The sequence below is a fragment of the Lepidochelys kempii genome, chromosome 7 (assembly GCF_965140285.1).
Source record: "Lepidochelys kempii isolate rLepKem1 chromosome 7, rLepKem1.hap1, whole genome shotgun sequence".
Taxonomy (NCBI): domain Eukaryota; kingdom Metazoa; phylum Chordata; order Testudines; family Cheloniidae; genus Lepidochelys; species Lepidochelys kempii.
The window spans coordinates 124,628,632-124,645,572 of record NC_136386.1 but is presented as its reverse complement, the minus strand read 5'-3'; the positions used below and the strand labels follow the sequence as shown (position 1 = coordinate 124,645,572).

Here is a 16,941-nt window from a genome sequence, read left to right as displayed (position 1 = left end):
CTATTTAAACCTCTTGATTGCAGCTCTTGAGCTGCACCTGCTTTTTTACAAATATCAAACTTTAGTAGCTGCCTTTTAAAATCCTTCTTAGTTACTGTTGGAATGGAAAGTATTTCCTCATTCATCATCATCTTCTATGAATATATCAGCTGGCTTTTTCCCAAAAACAGAACAGAAATATTTATTGAATGCTTGTGCCATTCTTTCATTATTCAATACCATTGTTAGGATTTCTTTTGCTCCTAATATACTTTTAAAAGCCCTCCTTCTTATCGTTCTGAATTCTGCTGGCCATAGGTTTTTCCTTGTGTCTTTTTGATTCCCTTTTCAATTTTCTACCTTTCCTATCTTCCAATTTATATTCATTACTATCAACCTCTCCTTTTTTCCATTTGTTTATATATTGTTTTTTTTAAATGTATACTTGCTTTCACTTCACCCTTAACTCAAATTGTTTGTAGCCTCTTTGTCAGTGGTTGCTTTTGGAACATGTAATAAAATGTTCTTAGAGAGTGCCCAGTTATTCACATTCACATTCTTTAATTTTTTCCTCCCAGTTGATTTGGCTCAATTGTTTTCAGCATTGTGAAATTGTCCCTTTTAAAGCACCAAGAGTGTGTGCGTGTGTGTTTATTTATTTCTATTTACTGGTTAAGACTTTTTTCTGTTTGCGCATTGTAAATGTGATCAAGTCATGATCACTTGCACCAAAGCAACCACTAACTTTTAGTTCTGTGATCAATTCCCTTTGATCTATTAGACTGTCCTTGTTCACTAAGGATCTGATCCAGTTGCTGCGATAGCCAGTGGGCATTGGATCAGGCCCTTGGAGAACAGAGCATTCTTGTTATCTGTATGTGGTATTTCTCTGATGAACAAGGTTATTCACCAGCAACTCTCCCTTTGTTTGAAATTCTAGGCAGATTTCTGTCCTGTCTGTTGTTGACACTGTTCCACACTGGAAAGTCTCTCTTCAGATAGGAACAGTTTTCTGTCTTGGTTAAGCAAGAGGGTTAGGGTTGAATATGCTTCTCATCTAACACTTTCCTTCCATCCAGGCGTCTCCCTGTTCAGCCTGTGCGCATCATTTTTGCTCTGGTATTCGTGAGCCTGAGATGCTGAGCGGAGGCTTGGGTGCTCAGGCTGGCATCTTGCACCTGCATTTTGGCTGGTGCCCCCAAGTGACATAAGCAAACCCCAAGTGAGTGAGATGAGAGTCTCACTGTGATCATTGTGGAGACGCCACCCCTCCATATGGATCTACCTCCGAGCTCCCCATTTCTCCTGGTGATTTCCTTGTCTGCCTTTTGGCACTTTTCACTTCTATTTACACACGCAGGAGACCAGTTGGGGCAGGAGGCAAGGATTAATTTTATTTTGGCCACCCTGAAATGGAGCTTATAGAATGCCAGCAATGGGAGTTCTCCAGTCAGGCCACAGCTGCCCTCACCTTCAGTATTTGTTCCTTTGTCCCCCACCTCTCACGACTGCCCTCTGCACCTGCACCAGCCTCGCTTTCCCCAGGCACCCAGCAACATTCTCCTCTTCACTGTCAAATCAGCCACCCTGGGGAGTTGCTTACAAAATGAGAGTCCCTCGACAACGGTGCTTTAACGGGGCTTTAGCACTGGGGCACAGCCTGGGGGAATGGTGAAAATGGTTTGGTCCCATCCGCGCTGCGTTTGGGGACTGCTGTATTGTAACTGAGTCCCAAAGGGTTATTGAGCTGACAGTGTCGAGTTAAACAAGCCACAGTTGGGCCTTCTCTAGTCCCCTGCTTACCTGCATTAAAGCTCCACGTGGAAGCTCAGAATTGGAGGGGAAGCTGTGTTTTGTTTAACTTTCCTGCTCCAGGAGGGAGCCTGCTCCCAATGGGTCTGGTCTGTAGCTAACACATCCTGTAAGGTTGAAGTGTCCCTGGTCTGACATGGCTTTCCTCACGGGGGTTCAGTAATATGTTTTATTTAGAACATTGGTGAGAATCTGCAGTTGCATTGATATAAACAGCAAATTGATAAAAGCCCCTTGGAACACAGCCATTGCAAGGTAAAAGTATTTGGGGGTGCTTGTGATGTCAGAGGAGTAGGGTTCTCCTCTGACCTTTACCCCAACTCTCTTGGCCACTAGTTTCCCAGCAACAGAATCCCCTGCTGGAAATCCTGGTCTCACAGTAGACAAATGCCTGCTAAGCTCTGTGGCTCCTGTGCCCAGAGGTGCCATGCCTGAGTTGCTCCTGTCCCATGTGTGCTGACTGGATTGCTTTGTTCCCCAGATAAAGGGATGGTGTTTGGCTCCCCGCTGACCGAGGAGGGCATCGCCCAGGTCTCGCAGCTCATCGAATACCTGCACAAGCGTAAGTGACTCTCAGCTCTCTTGCCAGCTTGCCATTCCCAGGGTGCATCCTGCTGGGGCATCTGGGGTTGCTTTAGAATCATAGAATATCAGGAGTGGAAGCGACCTCAGGAGGTCATCTAGTCCAACCCCCTGCTCAAAGCAGGACCAATCCCCAACTAAATCATCCCAGCCAGGGCTTTGTCAAGCCTGACCTTAAAAATATCTAAGGAAGGAGATTCCACCACCTCCCTAGGTAACGCATTCCAGTGTTTCACCACCCTCCTAGTGAAAAAGTTTTTCCTAATATCCAATCTAAACCTCCTCCACTGCAACTTGAGACCATTACTCCTTGTTCTGTCATCTGCTACCACTGAGAACAGTCTAGAGCCATCCTCTTTGGAACCCCCTTTCAGATAGTTGAAAGCAGCGATCAAATCCCCGCTCGTTCTTCTCTTCTGCAGACTAAACAGTCCCAGTTCCCTCAGCCTCTCCTCATAAGTCATGTGTTCCAGTCCCCTAATAATTTTTGTTGCCCTCCGCTGGACTCTTTCCAATTTTTCCACATCCTTCGTGTAGTGTGGGGCCCAAAACTGGACACAGTACTCCAGATGAGGCCTTACCAATGTCGAATAGAGGGGAATGATCACGTCCCTCGATCTGCTGGCAATGCTCCTACTTATACATCCCAAAATGCCATTGGCCTTCTTGGCAACAAGGGCACACTGTTGACTCATATCCAGCTTCTCGTCCACTGTCACCCCTAGGTCCTTTTCTGCAGAACTGCTGCCTAGCCATTCGGTCCCTAGTCTGTAGCGGTGCATGGGATTACTCCATCCTAAGTGCAGAACTCTGCACTTGTCCTTGTTGAACCACATCAGATTTCTTTTGGCCCAATCCTCTAATTTGTCTAGGTCCCTCTGTATCCTATTCCTACCCTCCAGCGTATCTACCACTCCTCCCAGTTTAGTGTCATCTGCAAACTTGCTGAGGGTGCAATCCACGCCATCCTCCAGATCATTAATGAAGATATTGAACAAAACCAGCACCAGGACCGACCCTTGGGGCACTCCACTTGATACCGGCTGCCAACTAGACATGAAGCCATTGATCATTACCCGTTGAGCCCGACAATCTAGCCAACTTTCTATCCATCTTATAGTCCATTCATCCAGCCCATACTTCTTTAACTTGCTGGCAAGAATACTGTGGGAGACCGTGTCAAAAGCTTTGCTAAAGTCAAGGAACAACACATCCACCGCTTTCCCCTCATCCACAGAGTCAGTTATCTCGTCATAGAAAGTAATTAGATTAGTCAGGCATGACTTGCCCTTGGTGAATCCTGTGCTTTGTGGCACAGGGCAGAACACTGGGCTCCAAACTTGAGCGTTTTGCTTGGATTATGTGCTGGTGCTGTGACCCAGAGTCACCTGTAGCAGCTCCTAGCCTGTCTCTCACCTCTCTGATTTTGCAAGCATTCCTTCTGCCAGAGCTGTAGGGCACATCCTGGGGCTGTATATAGCCCACTGAGTAAGGTTTTCTATATGGGATCCCGTACAGGTGGCTAGAAGAGAAATTGGGAGAGGGCTCCTTGTGTCAAAGGTCGGGAGCCCCCTCCTCACGGTGAGTGATCTCTTTCCCACTCCCTGCCGAGCAGATCTGCGAATGGAGGGCTTGTTTCGAGTGCCAGGGAACAGTCTCAGGCAGCAGACCCTGAAGGATGCCCTGAACAGCGGGTCTGATATTGACCTGGAATCGGGGGAGTTTCACTCCAATGATGTGGCCTCTCTGCTGAAGATGTTCCTGGGTGAATTACCAGAGCCCCTGCTGACACACAAGCACTTCCAAGCCCACCTCAAAATTGCAGGTGAGTAGGTAACGGGGGCAGTGATAGAAACGAGGAATGGGAGCTGAACGAGCCTCCTCGAGGGCAGCTTATGTCAATGGGCAACACACTGGAATGTTTGTCTCTTTTGGGAACTGGGTCTTCTGACAGGGGAGGGACCCAAAAGGCGAATAACCCCGAGGGTGTTTTTCCTGTGTACTTTTCAGCCCCATGGGCAGGAGTTAAACAGCATGTGGAGGGTTCCCGGGGGTGATGGAGCCAGGGTAGGCATGTCTGGAGAAGTACAATGTATAAGGGGGAGGGTTGATGGGGGTTGGAGGCGGTAACTGGTCAGTATGGACATAGCTTCCTAGTTACGGAGACCTGAGGGGCTCCAAATGGCTTCAGCTTCTATGCCCTGGCTTGCAGGCCTGATGCAGTTTGATGACAAGGGGAACAAGACCAGTACACCGGATAAGGAGCGGCAGATCGAAGCTCTGCAGCTGCTCTTCCTGATCCTCCCCCCGCCCAATCGCAACCTGCTTAAGCTGCTGCTGGACCTGCTCTACCAGACGGCCAAGAAACAGGACAAGAACAAGATGTCTGCCCACAACCTGGCTCTCATGTTTGCACCCCACATCCTGTGGCCCAGAAATGTAAGCAACACTTAGCAGCAGCTGGGTTATACTGCAGGGAAGAGCAGCGGAGCTGGGAGGGGCTCCGGATTACAACAATAGATGAGGCTGTGGGCCAGGACTGGAGGGTGCTGGCCAGGCTGTGTGGGGGACACAGGAGTGGGAGAGTGGGCTGGGCTGACAGTCAAGATTCAGGGGCCTTGGCAGAGCTGTGTTGGGAGATGCTGGTGCCATGGCTGCTGCCTGCCATAGGATTGACAGCCGTGTATATTGCTTCCTCTTTTTCAATACTTCTGAAAAGTCACCAAACTCCTGCTGTTCCTAAGAATTGCCTTGTGAGCGATGCATGTGGCCTGAGGGATGCACCGCAGCCCTTTCTCTGCAGGGCCACCTGTGCCTGCTGCTAAACTTCTGCTCTGAAGTGCAGGTGCCTGAGACTCTGGGCTGTCCTCCTGGCACAGGCTTTGGATCTGTGTCCAGTGCAATAGAGGCCTGAGCAGAGGGACAGGATCTTCCTGGAAAGTCGGCCAGCACACTCAGCCTCCTCCTCTTCTAATGCTCGTGCGTGGGCTTTGTCCCCTCTCCAGGTGACAGCAAACGACCTGCAGGAGAATATCACAAAGCTGAATGAGGGCGTGGCCTTCATGATCAAACACTCGCAGAAACTCTTCAAGGTCAGTGCGCCCCATGGGGGCCTCGGACCCCTGCTCTCCCTGTCGCTTCCACACACCCTTTCTGGAGGGGCTCTCAGGGTGCTGCGGCTGGCTGGTGACACTGCCTGTGCTCTCCTGAGAGGGGTAACTGAGAGGTGCCAAGCTAGTGACCCAGCAGAAGCGAAGTGCACAGGTCTGAGATGCCTGAACTTGGCCTCTTCCTCCTTTGGCTGGTTGAAAGCACGGGACAGAGTAACAGCACCCTCTGCAGGCCAGTTCAGGCACTGGCTTTGGCAGGCTCCGAAGCATGTTTGTTTCATAGGGGATGTTCACAAGGGCCATTTTTGGGGAACTTAGGGTCCCTATTTACGGGAGAACATCTCCTGGGGCTCTCCCGTGGCGAGTGCTGATAGGAGCTGAATCTGTATCCAGGTGGGATGTCCTCGGTCTCATAGATATTCATGCACATGGCGAAGCCTCTCCCAGGGCTGGGGCTGAGCTGGTAGGCTGTGACCAGAGGAGAGGCCCAGCTCTGCATGCTCCAGGTGCAGGGTGGGTTGGTGGGACATTGCTAAGGGGCTCTCTGCACCAGTCCAGGTCCTCTCGGGGAGGACCGAATTCATTTGCAGGGTAGGGTGTGTCTTGGCCATGCAGCACGCTCCTCAGTCATGCTAGGGTCTCCAAGGCCTGGGGCTGCCATTCTCAGCATGCCCGTTTTCTCTCTGCAAGGCCACACCGTCTCTAGGTGAGCAGTTCTTCCTCTCCTAGTCAGGCTCTGGCTCTGACCCCAGCGACTGGGTCAGTTGTCAGACCCTTTTCGGGGTGCGCTGGGCTGGCCGCACTCTCTCGGTCCCGCCGGGGTTGGCTTCGTGTCTCAGCAGAAGCGCACTGTGCCGCTAGCTCCTGTGAGTCCAGAAAGAACAGGGGGACGCGGGCACCTCCGCGACGAGCCCATTTATTGAGCCTCAGCTCCCGTGAGCCGCAGCCCACTGCACCGGGTGCGCGCCGCGGGGACTGCAGCGGGGTTAACTTGGACTAAAACTTGGAGAGCGGTCAGTTTGGATGGGCTGTCACCAGCGGGAGAGTGAGTCTGTGTGTGTATGGGTGGGGGGGATGTGAGAAAACCTGGATTTGTGCTGGAAATGGCCCAACTTGATTGTCATGCACATTGTAGGGAGAGTGGTCACTTTGGATGGGCTATCACCAGCAGGAGAGTGAATTTGTGTGGGGGGGTGGAGGGTGAGAAAACCTGGATTTGTGCTGGAAATGGCCCAACCTGATGATCACTTTAGATAAGCTATTACCAGCAGGACAGTGGGGTGGGAGGAGGTATTGGTTCATGCTCTCTGTGTGTATATAAAGTCTGCTGCAGTTTCCACGGCATGCATCCGACGAAGTGAGCTGTAGCTCACGAAAGCTCATGCTCAAATAAATGGGTTAGTCTCTAAGGTGCCCCAAGTACTCCTTTTCTTTTTGCGAATACAGACTAACACGGCTGTTACTCTGAAACCTGTGAGTCCAGAGGGGCCGGTGGGGTGTGCAGTGTGGTCCAGGGCCCAGGGGAAATGCCAGCTTTCGCCTGTGCTCACTGCCTACCTTCCCTCCCTGTCCAGGCTCCAGCATACGTTCGAGAATGTGCCAGGCTGCACTACCTGGGGTCCAGGGCGCACGCTTCAAAGGTGAGGACAGCAGATGAGTGGCTGCCCACGGGGAGGGGGCAGGTGCTGGGAGGAAAGCGTGTCACTCCCAAGAACAGGATCTGCCCAGAGAGTGGAGGGGGATTCGGAGTTAGCAGGTCCCTGGGAAAGCTGCCATGGGACCATGGCTCAGGATCACCCACGTGATGGCACTGGGGAAATCAGGACCTTTGCAGGAGGGAGGAGTTGGAGCATGAACACCATGGCAGCCCCCAGATCTAACACCAGGCCTATTATCTGTCCCCAGACGCAGTATGTGTAGTGACTAGATACTTCTTCGCTGGGCTGTCATGTTCAAACCAACCTGAGCAATTCACATTAACCACTGGGGTCAGGCCATTCTTGGTCCGGGGGCAGTACAGGCTGCTGCAGCAAGGGGGATCAGACCCTCCACTAGATGGGGAAAGAGAATTTCTCCCCTTGCTCTCCAGCAAACTAGCCCTTCCCCATCTAGCTGAAGGAACTGGAATGATGCGCTGAAGGGAGAGCTGCACCAAGTCCTTCTCGGCCTGGGGGAGCTGCTGCCCAGTGGTGTCCAGGGGACAGGAAGAGCCAGGGGAAGTCACCTCACTGCCGCCCCCATGCTGGGCACAGCTCTGATGGGTTTGTTAGTGGACCGTTGCTGCACAGCAATGGGAATGGGGTGTGACCAAGTCTTGCTCGGGAGCCGGCACAGCTGTTCCTGCGGGCCCTCAGACGCAATGGCTGGTTTGGGTTTTGTAACGAGTCATGTCGCTTTCTGGGATCGCGGGCGCGCGCACGCTGTGGAGCGCAGCAGGCTGGCACTAGGGCAGGGAGTGACGTGGGAACATGACGTGGGAACTTTCCCAGGATGACCTGGATTTGCTGACATCTGCTGGGTCCAAGGAACTCCAGCCCCTGAAGTCTCAGAAGCGGAGCAGGCTGGATCCTTGCCACCGGGAGGAGACGCAGCAGCGCACGGAGGAGGCTCTGAAGGAGCTCTTCCACCACGTCCACAGCATGCCAGACTCTGCTAAGAAGAAAAAGCTCATCCGGCAGGTAGTGTTCAATGGGCAGGGGCTGGTCCGAGGGAGCACACCACTGGCTGCAGGCTCCCAGAGGCAGGGCTCGCCCACAAAGCCACCCACAGATCCTGAGCAGGCAGGGAGTTTGGGGTGCTGTGCCCTAGAGCTGAGCCGGGTAGCTGGGTGGGGTGACTGGAAGATAACATCATTGTTGGTTTACACCTAACATGCTGCCCTGCGTGTTCTCTCTAGTTTCATAAGCATCCCGGCACTCTCACCCCTGGGCCCGATGCACCGACACCCCCAGTACAGAGGCGCACCCGATCCCGCTCCTTTAGCGGCCTCATTAAGGTAACTGCAGCTCCCCGTCAGAGCGCTGTCTGTTGCGGGTCTCTGGCTGAAGTCCCTCTCTGGCCCTGCCTGCTGCCATCTCCAATGCTTCGGGGCAGCTCCTAAATCTCACAGGCCTGGCTCTTTGCAGTGTGTTGGGATGGTCCGGCTTAGTGACGCCCCCTGCTCCGGTGCAGTGGTCGGAATAGTAAACCAAGTGTTGAGGTGCCTGAGGAAAGGGATAGCAAACAAAACGGAGACTATTCCAATCCTCTACATCAGCCCCAGGGCATACGCGTGTGCGTACGGGTCACCCTGGCTCCAGAACAGCCTAGAAGGGGCCCAGGAACAGGCGACAAGCTCTGGAGGGACTGAAAAGCCTGGAGTGGGTTACTGGAGAGAGGGGCCAGGAGAGGGATACGAAATACTGAATGGCGCAGAAAGAACAGACTGTGCTCTGGTTACCCTGCATAACGGGAGAGCAACGACGTTGGGAGACAGCACATGTAAATTATGGGGTCATCTAGTCCAAAGCATTTCTCAACCCTCTTGATACCAGGGACCGGCTTGCTGCCTTCCTAACCTGTGTCAGGGAGATCTCCGGGGCCGGGGCCGGTCCACAGACTGGTCATTGAGAAACATTGAGCTAGTCTAACCCCTGGCCAAGAGGCAGGATTTGTGGTGTCTAACCCATCCCAGAGAGATGGCTCCAGCCTCCTTTGGAAACCTCCAGCAAAGGAGCTTCACGACCTCCCGAGGTATCTGTTCCATTGGTCTACTGCTCTTATAGTTAAGAAGTTTTTCCTGAGCTTTAATTTAAAAGTAAAACTGCTAAGACCTTTCTACACCATGCATAACCAGTTGGGGAACTCACTGCCCCGGCTGTCAGAGCTAGTAAGATATGGGATTAGCGGCTTCTCCTGATAATCAGCATGTCTGCAGGTTCGTGAGAAAGGGGAACGATAATGTCGGTGTGAGGATAGAAACAGGTGTTTCACACCTTCCTGTGGACAGCTTGTGTCAGCCACTGTCAGAGACAGGATATCAGGCTAAACGGGCCCATTCTGGTCTCAGGCCCAGTGTTTGTGCCCATGCAAAGTGAAGTGAGTGTCTTGCATCCTTCTGTGACAAAGTCAGTCTGATGGCTGCAAGAGAGTGGTGGAAGACAGTATGAGAATGATAAAGACCCTTTTTCCTACCAGCTGAGAAGGGGTTACCTCAGGTCATTTCAGGACACCTGAGTCCAATTAAGGGCTGCTGGAGACCTTTACAGACCCCTCCTCTGAGAGGGGTGAGAGAGGGAGAGGAGGGCTGAATGCCTGTTTAGGGGAAGGACTGACACCCCAGGGCCTACAACAGGACAACACCCCCCCCCCCCAGCCAGGGGGCAGGGAAAGGTTTGTGTTTGTAAATTGGTTTCTCTTTGTTTGATGGAGGAGCCCTCCTAGGGCCTGCCCCAAGGCATACCTCCAAAATCCTGATAAGTAAACCCAGCAGGGGAAGAGAAACATTGTGTGTGGCCGGAGTGTGGCTGCTTTACCCCAGGCCCCACCGCTGCCAGAGGGGGAAATGCTGGGAGGAGGTGCCCGGCCACACCTTCCTTTGAGCAAACCTTGTTAGGTCAGATTTCAAGTTGGTCCTGTTTGCAGGGAGTCTTTTGCTTCTTTTCCCAACATCCAGCTGCTGGCCATGTGAGGCTGTGATTTGAACCCAGAATCCTCATCCTATCCCAGCGCTCCCCTCCCTGCTTAAGGCCTCTCACAGCACTTACCAACAACCCTCTCTTTTTTCTAACTCAGCGGAGGATGCTGGGGAACCCGCTGATCTTGGAAAGGAAAAGCAGGGACTCCACACCAGAATCCGAGCGAGTCAGCAAAGAGAGCCTCCACCTGGTAAGAGCTGGGCCTGGGGACTTTGCTTCAACAGGGGCGTGTTGGCTGCGCTCTGCTGGAGTCTGGGCCTGTGGATGATCTGTCTGCAATCAGACACGAGGCCAGAAGATGCCATTCTGGGGACAGCCCTTTGTGCAACCCAAGGCTTGGGATGGAGACAGCCCTGGAGTTCAGTGCTGAGTCTCACCTGGGCGGAGCTCCTCTGGCTCTAGTTGTGCTGTGGAAGTTCTCTCCTGGCTTCTCTGCCCTCCGTAGTTTATCCCATTATATCAGCCTCGCTCTCACACTCCTCCTAAAGCTGCTTCTCCCACTTCACCATGATCTTTGCCATGGCGCTCTCTGAGGGACTGAGCTAAAGATTCATGTTAGGAGCACAGGACCTCCTGGCCATGGAGTCCAGTCCCTGATATCTCAGGGAAGTCCTGTCAGATTGTCCCCATCATTGACTTATCAAGCTCCAGGTTGTTTGCTCCACTGCTCCTACTGGGAGGCCGCTCCAGATTGCTTCCCTGTGAGGATTAGAAACCACCTTCTCATTTCCAGCCTTAGCTCCCTTTGTTCTGGTGCCAGCAGTGTCCTTTAGCTGCAGCAGCTCTTCTCCCTCTCAGCTGTTTACCCCCAGGGTATTTATAGAAAGCAACTGATCCCCTCTCAGCCTGCACTGTGCTAGGCTGAATAAGCCACCGTCTTCCAGTCTCCTCTCAGAAGCTCACTCTCCATTCCCCTGATCATCCTAGGAGCCCTTCTCTGCACTGTTCCAATTTGAATTCAGATTATTTTCATATTTACCTCCGGGCCAGCCCTGCATCTTTCCTCTCACTCCTTCAGTCCCAGGCCCAGGTTTGTTTGGTGGGTTAATCTAGACTAACCAGCAGTTTAAGGCAAAGGCAGTCTACTCCCTGCACAGGAGATCATTGTTCTTTGTGGGGTGTGGGTAACACCATGTCCTATGCCAGTCGAGGTGAATTTGGACTTGGGTAAGAGACTAACCATCTACTTAGCATGGTCTGCTTGCAAGGAAGATCTTGGAGTGCCAGTTTATCCCCCAGCCTGTCTCTGCTCCCTCTGACCCTTCTGCTTCTGTCTCACCATTTAAACCGTGTCCAGTTACAGAGACCTCCTGAATCTCCAGCAAGTCATGGGACCCGAGCAAGGCTAAAATTGTCTGAGGGCAGGAAAGAGGTGAGAAATTCTGCACGCACAAGGTACCATACACACATGTTGATCTCACACCACTCCAGTACGGGTAAACCCCTGCAGCCCATTGCATTCTAAATTGCGGTCTGTGCCTGCCTTCATCTTGAATATGGGAACGAGGCCTGCAGGATGACAGATCCCAGCATGCAATGCTCCATTTCGGTTTAAGTTGCCTGGATCATTGTGTATTGGGAGCTACAGTGCCATTGGTCTTTCTCTCTGTATTAAAGAAGGGGGTTGCTGCAGTCTGCTGCGTGTGCTTGGCCCCTTTGGAAGTCAGGGCGGGAGTCTCATGCTGGGCTTCCATACCCAGAATGAGTGGGTAGGATGAAAATATTGACTAGGTGCAGCTGTCAGGCTGCTGGCGAGCAGAGGTGTGGCGCTTTGGAATGTGCTGGTTAAAGCCGTGGCCAGCTCTAGGGCACGGTTAAAAGCCCCCTGGGAAGGGAGTTCAGCCCAGCTCCCAGTGCTGAATGTCAGCCCCAGCCAGGCACTTCCCAGGACAGTGCTGTCAGAAAACACACGCTGTCTGAAACTTGCTGGGCTGGCAGCTGGTCTAAGAGGGAGGGACAGAGTGACACGCAGAAGCAGCATGGTGGTGGGAGAGCTGAGGTCTGCTAGGAGATGGGCGCTGGCTTGGCGGATGCTAGAGGAGGAGAAAGGAGGGTGACCAGTTACTGACCCTGTAGGGATTGTTCATACCTTGTGCCAGCTCGCAGGAGACGCTGAATAGCTGTGAGTCCTAGGGTCTTCCGCTCGCCTACCACTGGGGCTGCCCCGAGACCTCGGCTTGCGGGGAGAGAAACATGAGCCCTTCACACTCAGTTATACTCAGCCTTTCGGGCGTATTAACGGCTGTAATTCCTCTGGCCCAGGACTCCCGTAAACATCTGCAGGCCCTTGTGCCTTCCACCAAGGAGTCGTCCATCTGAGCAGCCAGGCACCAGCCCTTGTGTGCAGCAGAAGTCTGGACATGTAAGCTGTGACTAATGCCTGCTGCATCTCAAGCTGTGAGAGGACTTAGTGCCGCAGCCTCCGGCGATCCCTCTAATCCAGCTCACCAGTGCTTGGCTTGCAACGGGGCTTGCTGCAAGAACAATGAGGACGCTGACTTCTCTATGTTAATATGGGCAAACCACTATCTAACCAAGCACCTGCAGGGTGTGTCTGAGGAAGGGCTGGAGAGTCCGTTGGAAGAAGGCAGGAGCTTTGTATTCACTGGTTTTGTTCAGTGCTCCGGCTTCTCACTCTCTGAGCTTTTAACACGTTTGTCTTGTTTTCACGCCCTGCCTCCCATCAACAACCAGAGCGGTCAGCCGCGTCCAGGCAGCTCACTGCCTTACTAGCTCTCGTGCAGTAGTCTCTCCGTGCGGGTGTCGATGGAGGTCAGAGGATGGCTGCAGCATCTCAAATCCCCAACCCCAGGGGTCACTTCTGCATTCCTGACAGGCTGCGTGCCTGGCTTGGCCATGGCAGCCCCATGGCAGCGGTATAAGGGGAATTGGGGGGTGACATCTTAATGTCAAATGGCAAAGAAGCAGATTCCAGAATAAACTCTCATCATCCTGATGTTAACAGAGCCCCTTAGCTACAGTCCCTGCTACTTAAAGGGTAGTCGGTAGAAAGCACCCAGTGAAACCAGCCCAGGGAACAGACTGTGTGGTCTTTAACTAAAGGTCAGACATAATTATAGAGGGAACCTTGAGGATACTTCAGAGTGCTTGTTTACGCAAGGGCTGTGTCTCCTACCGGGAGGTGCTGGAAGGCAGGTTTCTCTGCGTCTGGAGTGGATTGTGTTTCCATGTACCTGTCACCTCTCTGCACCCTGCTTCCTCTCCCATCACACTGATTGCCAAGCCGGGAAGGTCTGTCTCCTTTCTAATCAGCCGCCGAGTGCCTGGCACATCCAGCATTGCCGCAGCACCATGCTGGTCACCTCCCAGTTGTTTCCGTGGTCGAGGTGTCTGGAGGACAAGGAGGGGGTAGCTAATGGCTTTTCACAGTCTCTATCTAGGGGGTGCTGAGCCAGGCAGAATCTCTTGAATGGGAAAGGGGGTGGGAGGGGGAGGCAGACAGGTTGTCTGAAGCTAGCATGGTGATGTGACCTCCCATCGCTCAGAAGCAGGTGTCCACGGCAGCCAGGCAGAGCCCTCGTGGGAGCAGTGCAGGGGCGAGGGTGTTGCTTGGTGGGTGCTGGAAGCTACCGGCAGCTTTCCAAGTGATGGCTGGAGATAGGTTTGCCAGGCCCAGTGCCCTGGGATATGTACCTCCCTCTGTCAGTGGTACCGAAGACTGGCCTGCGGACTGTGTATTGTAACCAATATGCTGATCACATACAGGGACTGCAGACTACCTGAACAATCAGTTAGCAAGCTGTCACCTGAGGTGCGGGAGAAGACTGGATCTTGGCTCAGAGCTGCAGAAATGGGATGAAATCACCTAGACCCAGAATAAGCCCCCATTGCAGCTGGTCACCGGCAGCTGTCTGGTTCATTAAGCTGAAGTACTCTGCTAAGCCAATACCTCAGCCACATGTCTGTGTGAGCACTGTGGTGTATGGTGATACACAAGATCACCACTGTGAAGTAGAGGCTGAATCAGTAGGGGAGCCGGCTAAACCCTTCTGAGCCCTCCTAGATGGAGCAAGTAATCACTGAAATCCAATTACAATTGTCTCCTAAGCTGCAGGGGCCAGCAGGGTAGAGCTCCATCCATGGCAGATTCTCCATGTTTGAGGATTGGTGACAGCAGGTGTGAACAGAGACGGAGCAGTGAGGTGAGCCCAGCTCTAGGCGAGGGGCAGAGCTTTGCATGCAGGTCCCTGACCCAAGTTCTGCCCTGTTCGTCTAGTGTCAGAGAAGCAGCGTGGCCAGTGGGCAGGCACTGCTAGTGGACGTAGGGGACTGAGCTAGGATTCTGTTCCTGGTGCTGTCATGCAGCGGGCATGTGACTTGCCCAGGACACCCTGCACAGTGGCAGAGGTGGGTATGCCCAGACTCCCAGTCCCCCCTTTGGATCCCTAAATGCCACCAACAGAGAGTCAATTGGAGGTACTGGATTTGTGTGTTAGTTTAAAATAACTCCCCCCTCTAAGCCCCCCTTTAATGGAGCCGTGAGTCACTTTCTTCATAAAGGTTCCAAACTGCTTCACGTTCACAGACAGCTACGAGGAAAACTGGGTTTTTAGCTCCCCTTCAAATGCCCCCGAAGCGGTGCCACGCACGGGGCTCTGTCTGGCACACAGAGTGGAGCAGCATCTCCTTACCTGGCTCAAGGACATGCTGTGTCTTTGTGTTGAGCCTCGTTTTCTAGCTAGGAGAGGTTTGTCTCTGTCCTTCCCAGCTGAACAGTATCAGCCCTGCATTCTGCATGGCTCACAAACCCCCCACCCTCTGGCTGCGGTTGGGTGTGGTGCCAAAGTGAGAGGGCTTGTAGGTCCCACGGGAAGGATGAGTCCCATGCCTGCCCTCATTTCTAATCAACAAGGTGCTCCTTGAATACTGTGGGTCCCAGATTGCTCCTCCATTGGCTCCTTCATGTTCTGGGACTCCATGGCCCGCCCCTCCCTGAGACAGCCGAGGTATGGCCTTGGGGCTCCTGAGAGTTTGGGCACTTGCCAGGTAACCCTTTGGGATCCCGATTGGCCTGGCTCAGTTCCACCAGGTCTGGAGCCAGGCTGGAGAGTCTGGAGCCCTGTCCTGGTCCTGTTCCAGTCTGCTTCTCTCTGCCTCAGCTAGCTGGGGCTGCTTGACATTGCTCTGGGGATCCAGGCTTGCCCCAGCCCTGCCCTTGGCTGCCTCTGTCCTTGCCACCACTAGTCGGAGGCTGTTGCATGTCCTGTCCCTTGACGTTATTTGGAATAGCTCAATCCCAGGAAGGTGTTTCTCGGCCGGGGAGAGTCCAGAGAGGCAGCCTGGACCAGGGAGTAAGGACCTGGCTTGTGTGTTCAGTGCAGCATCCACCAGCACATAAACCCGGGGCTCGTATTGCTGCGAGGCAGTGCCAGGGTAAATGGGCCTGTACAGACCCCCCTCAGGAACCCTTTTGTAAATAGCCTGTATCGGATACGCTGTTGGGCAGACGGATAATGCAGCCTAGCAGCAGAAACGGCAGCCGACGAGCGAACAGTTATTGCGCCAAGCAAGCAGCATTGTGTGCGTGGGGAGCTGGAGCGAGCGCTAGGAGGTGCTGCTGGCAGGTGCAGCTCCCCCCAGAGAACGAGAGCAGCAGTGATGCTGGAAAGCCTGACGGCTTGCTAGGGCCTGTGAGGAGAGACGTGTGTGTGCACCTGGCCTGAATGGTGACCCTGGGACTGCACCGACCCATTCAAACACTCCACGGTGCCAGAGACCGACTGAAAACCAGCGTGGTCCTTGTGCAGGGGGCAGCCCCTTCACTGGAGCCTGGTGCTACTCCAGTGCAGGTCGTTGGCCCTCCCCTCTACCCAGTGAGGGACAGGCCAGGTGCCCGGTTAGTGCTTCCCTCCAGCTTAGCAAGGCCAGCCTCTGCTCCTAGCCTCAGTCCTTGCGCAGGGGCATTGCCCGTCTCCTAGCTCCCCAGGGAAGGAGGGGCAATGTTCAGGCTCCTGATAGATCCCAGCCTGGCCTGGCTGTTAACTGGGTTTCTTGCTGTCCCCATTGCGGGGTTTCTGGATTCCACGGAAATACCGTCTGTTCTGCCGGGACTTTGTCCGTGGGGATTTCAGTGCAGGACACAAGGGATCACACCCCAGCTGGCAGCACCCTCCATCCTGTGCACTCTGTGGGCAGAGGGGACTCGTGGTGCATCTCTGGACATTGCCAGCCCAGCTGCAGAGCCCACAGGTGCTGCAAGAAACCACTGGGTGCCAACTCATCACTTATGGCCACAGGGGCTGTAGTAGCTACGGAGCACCCCTAGCCTGGGCTGTGCCCGGTGCCCCATCTGCTAGGAGTGGCACTGCTGGCGACGTGGCCCTAGCGAGCCTGGCCCTGGAGCTGGGGCATTCAGTGTCATTTTTAATCTTTGTCCTTATTTATATGTGCAATGTGTGATTGTCAGTCTTAACGGGGAGTTCCCATATTAAAGGCTTGTTAGCGCTCTACACTCAGTGGCTTATTCTCGGCTTCATTGGGTCACCTCCTGCTGTTTGATGAGGATTTGGGGGTTGGTTTGTTTGCTCTGGGGGGGTGGGGGGATAGCTGTTGACCAAGCCAGTCCCTTCATCTGGTCTCAACAGCACCGATGGGTCAAGCAGCTGGGCATGGGCAACTCCGAGGAATGGCGGGGTGACTCGGGCAGCGGTGACCCTGCGGGATGGTGGAGGGGAGGAGGCACATCAGAATGGCCATACTGGGAGGGAGACCAAAGGTCCATCTAGCCCAGTGTCCTGTCTTCCGACAGTGGCCAGTGCCAG

At 53.6% G+C, this 16,941-nt stretch overlaps 1 protein-coding gene across 3 annotated transcripts in view; it reads left to right on the top strand.

The window, feature by feature from the left end:
- ARHGAP19 (Rho GTPase activating protein 19) overlaps positions 1-16,621 on the top strand; it is a 61,535-nt gene extending 44,914 nt beyond the window's left edge. For 2 of the 3 annotated variants that reach the window (XM_073354612.2, XM_073354613.2), the window contains exons 3-12: positions 2,273-2,353; positions 3,989-4,198; positions 4,586-4,812; positions 5,379-5,465; positions 7,058-7,123; positions 7,973-8,161; positions 8,380-8,478; positions 10,257-10,349; positions 11,457-11,531; positions 12,422-16,621. In XM_073354612.2, the coding sequence (XP_073210713.1) occupies positions 2,273-2,353; positions 3,989-4,198; positions 4,586-4,812; positions 5,379-5,465; positions 7,058-7,123; positions 7,973-8,161; positions 8,380-8,478; positions 10,257-10,349; positions 11,457-11,531; positions 12,422-12,478 (1,184 nt within the window). In that variant the 3' untranslated portion in view covers positions 12,479-16,621. The remainder of the gene's footprint in view (positions 1-2,272; positions 2,354-3,988; positions 4,199-4,585; positions 4,813-5,378; positions 5,466-7,057; positions 7,124-7,972; positions 8,162-8,379; positions 8,479-10,256; positions 10,350-11,456; positions 11,532-12,421) is intronic. The other variant, XM_073354614.2, reaches the window with a different exon arrangement.
- The last annotated feature ends 320 nt before the right edge of the window (positions 16,622-16,941 follow it).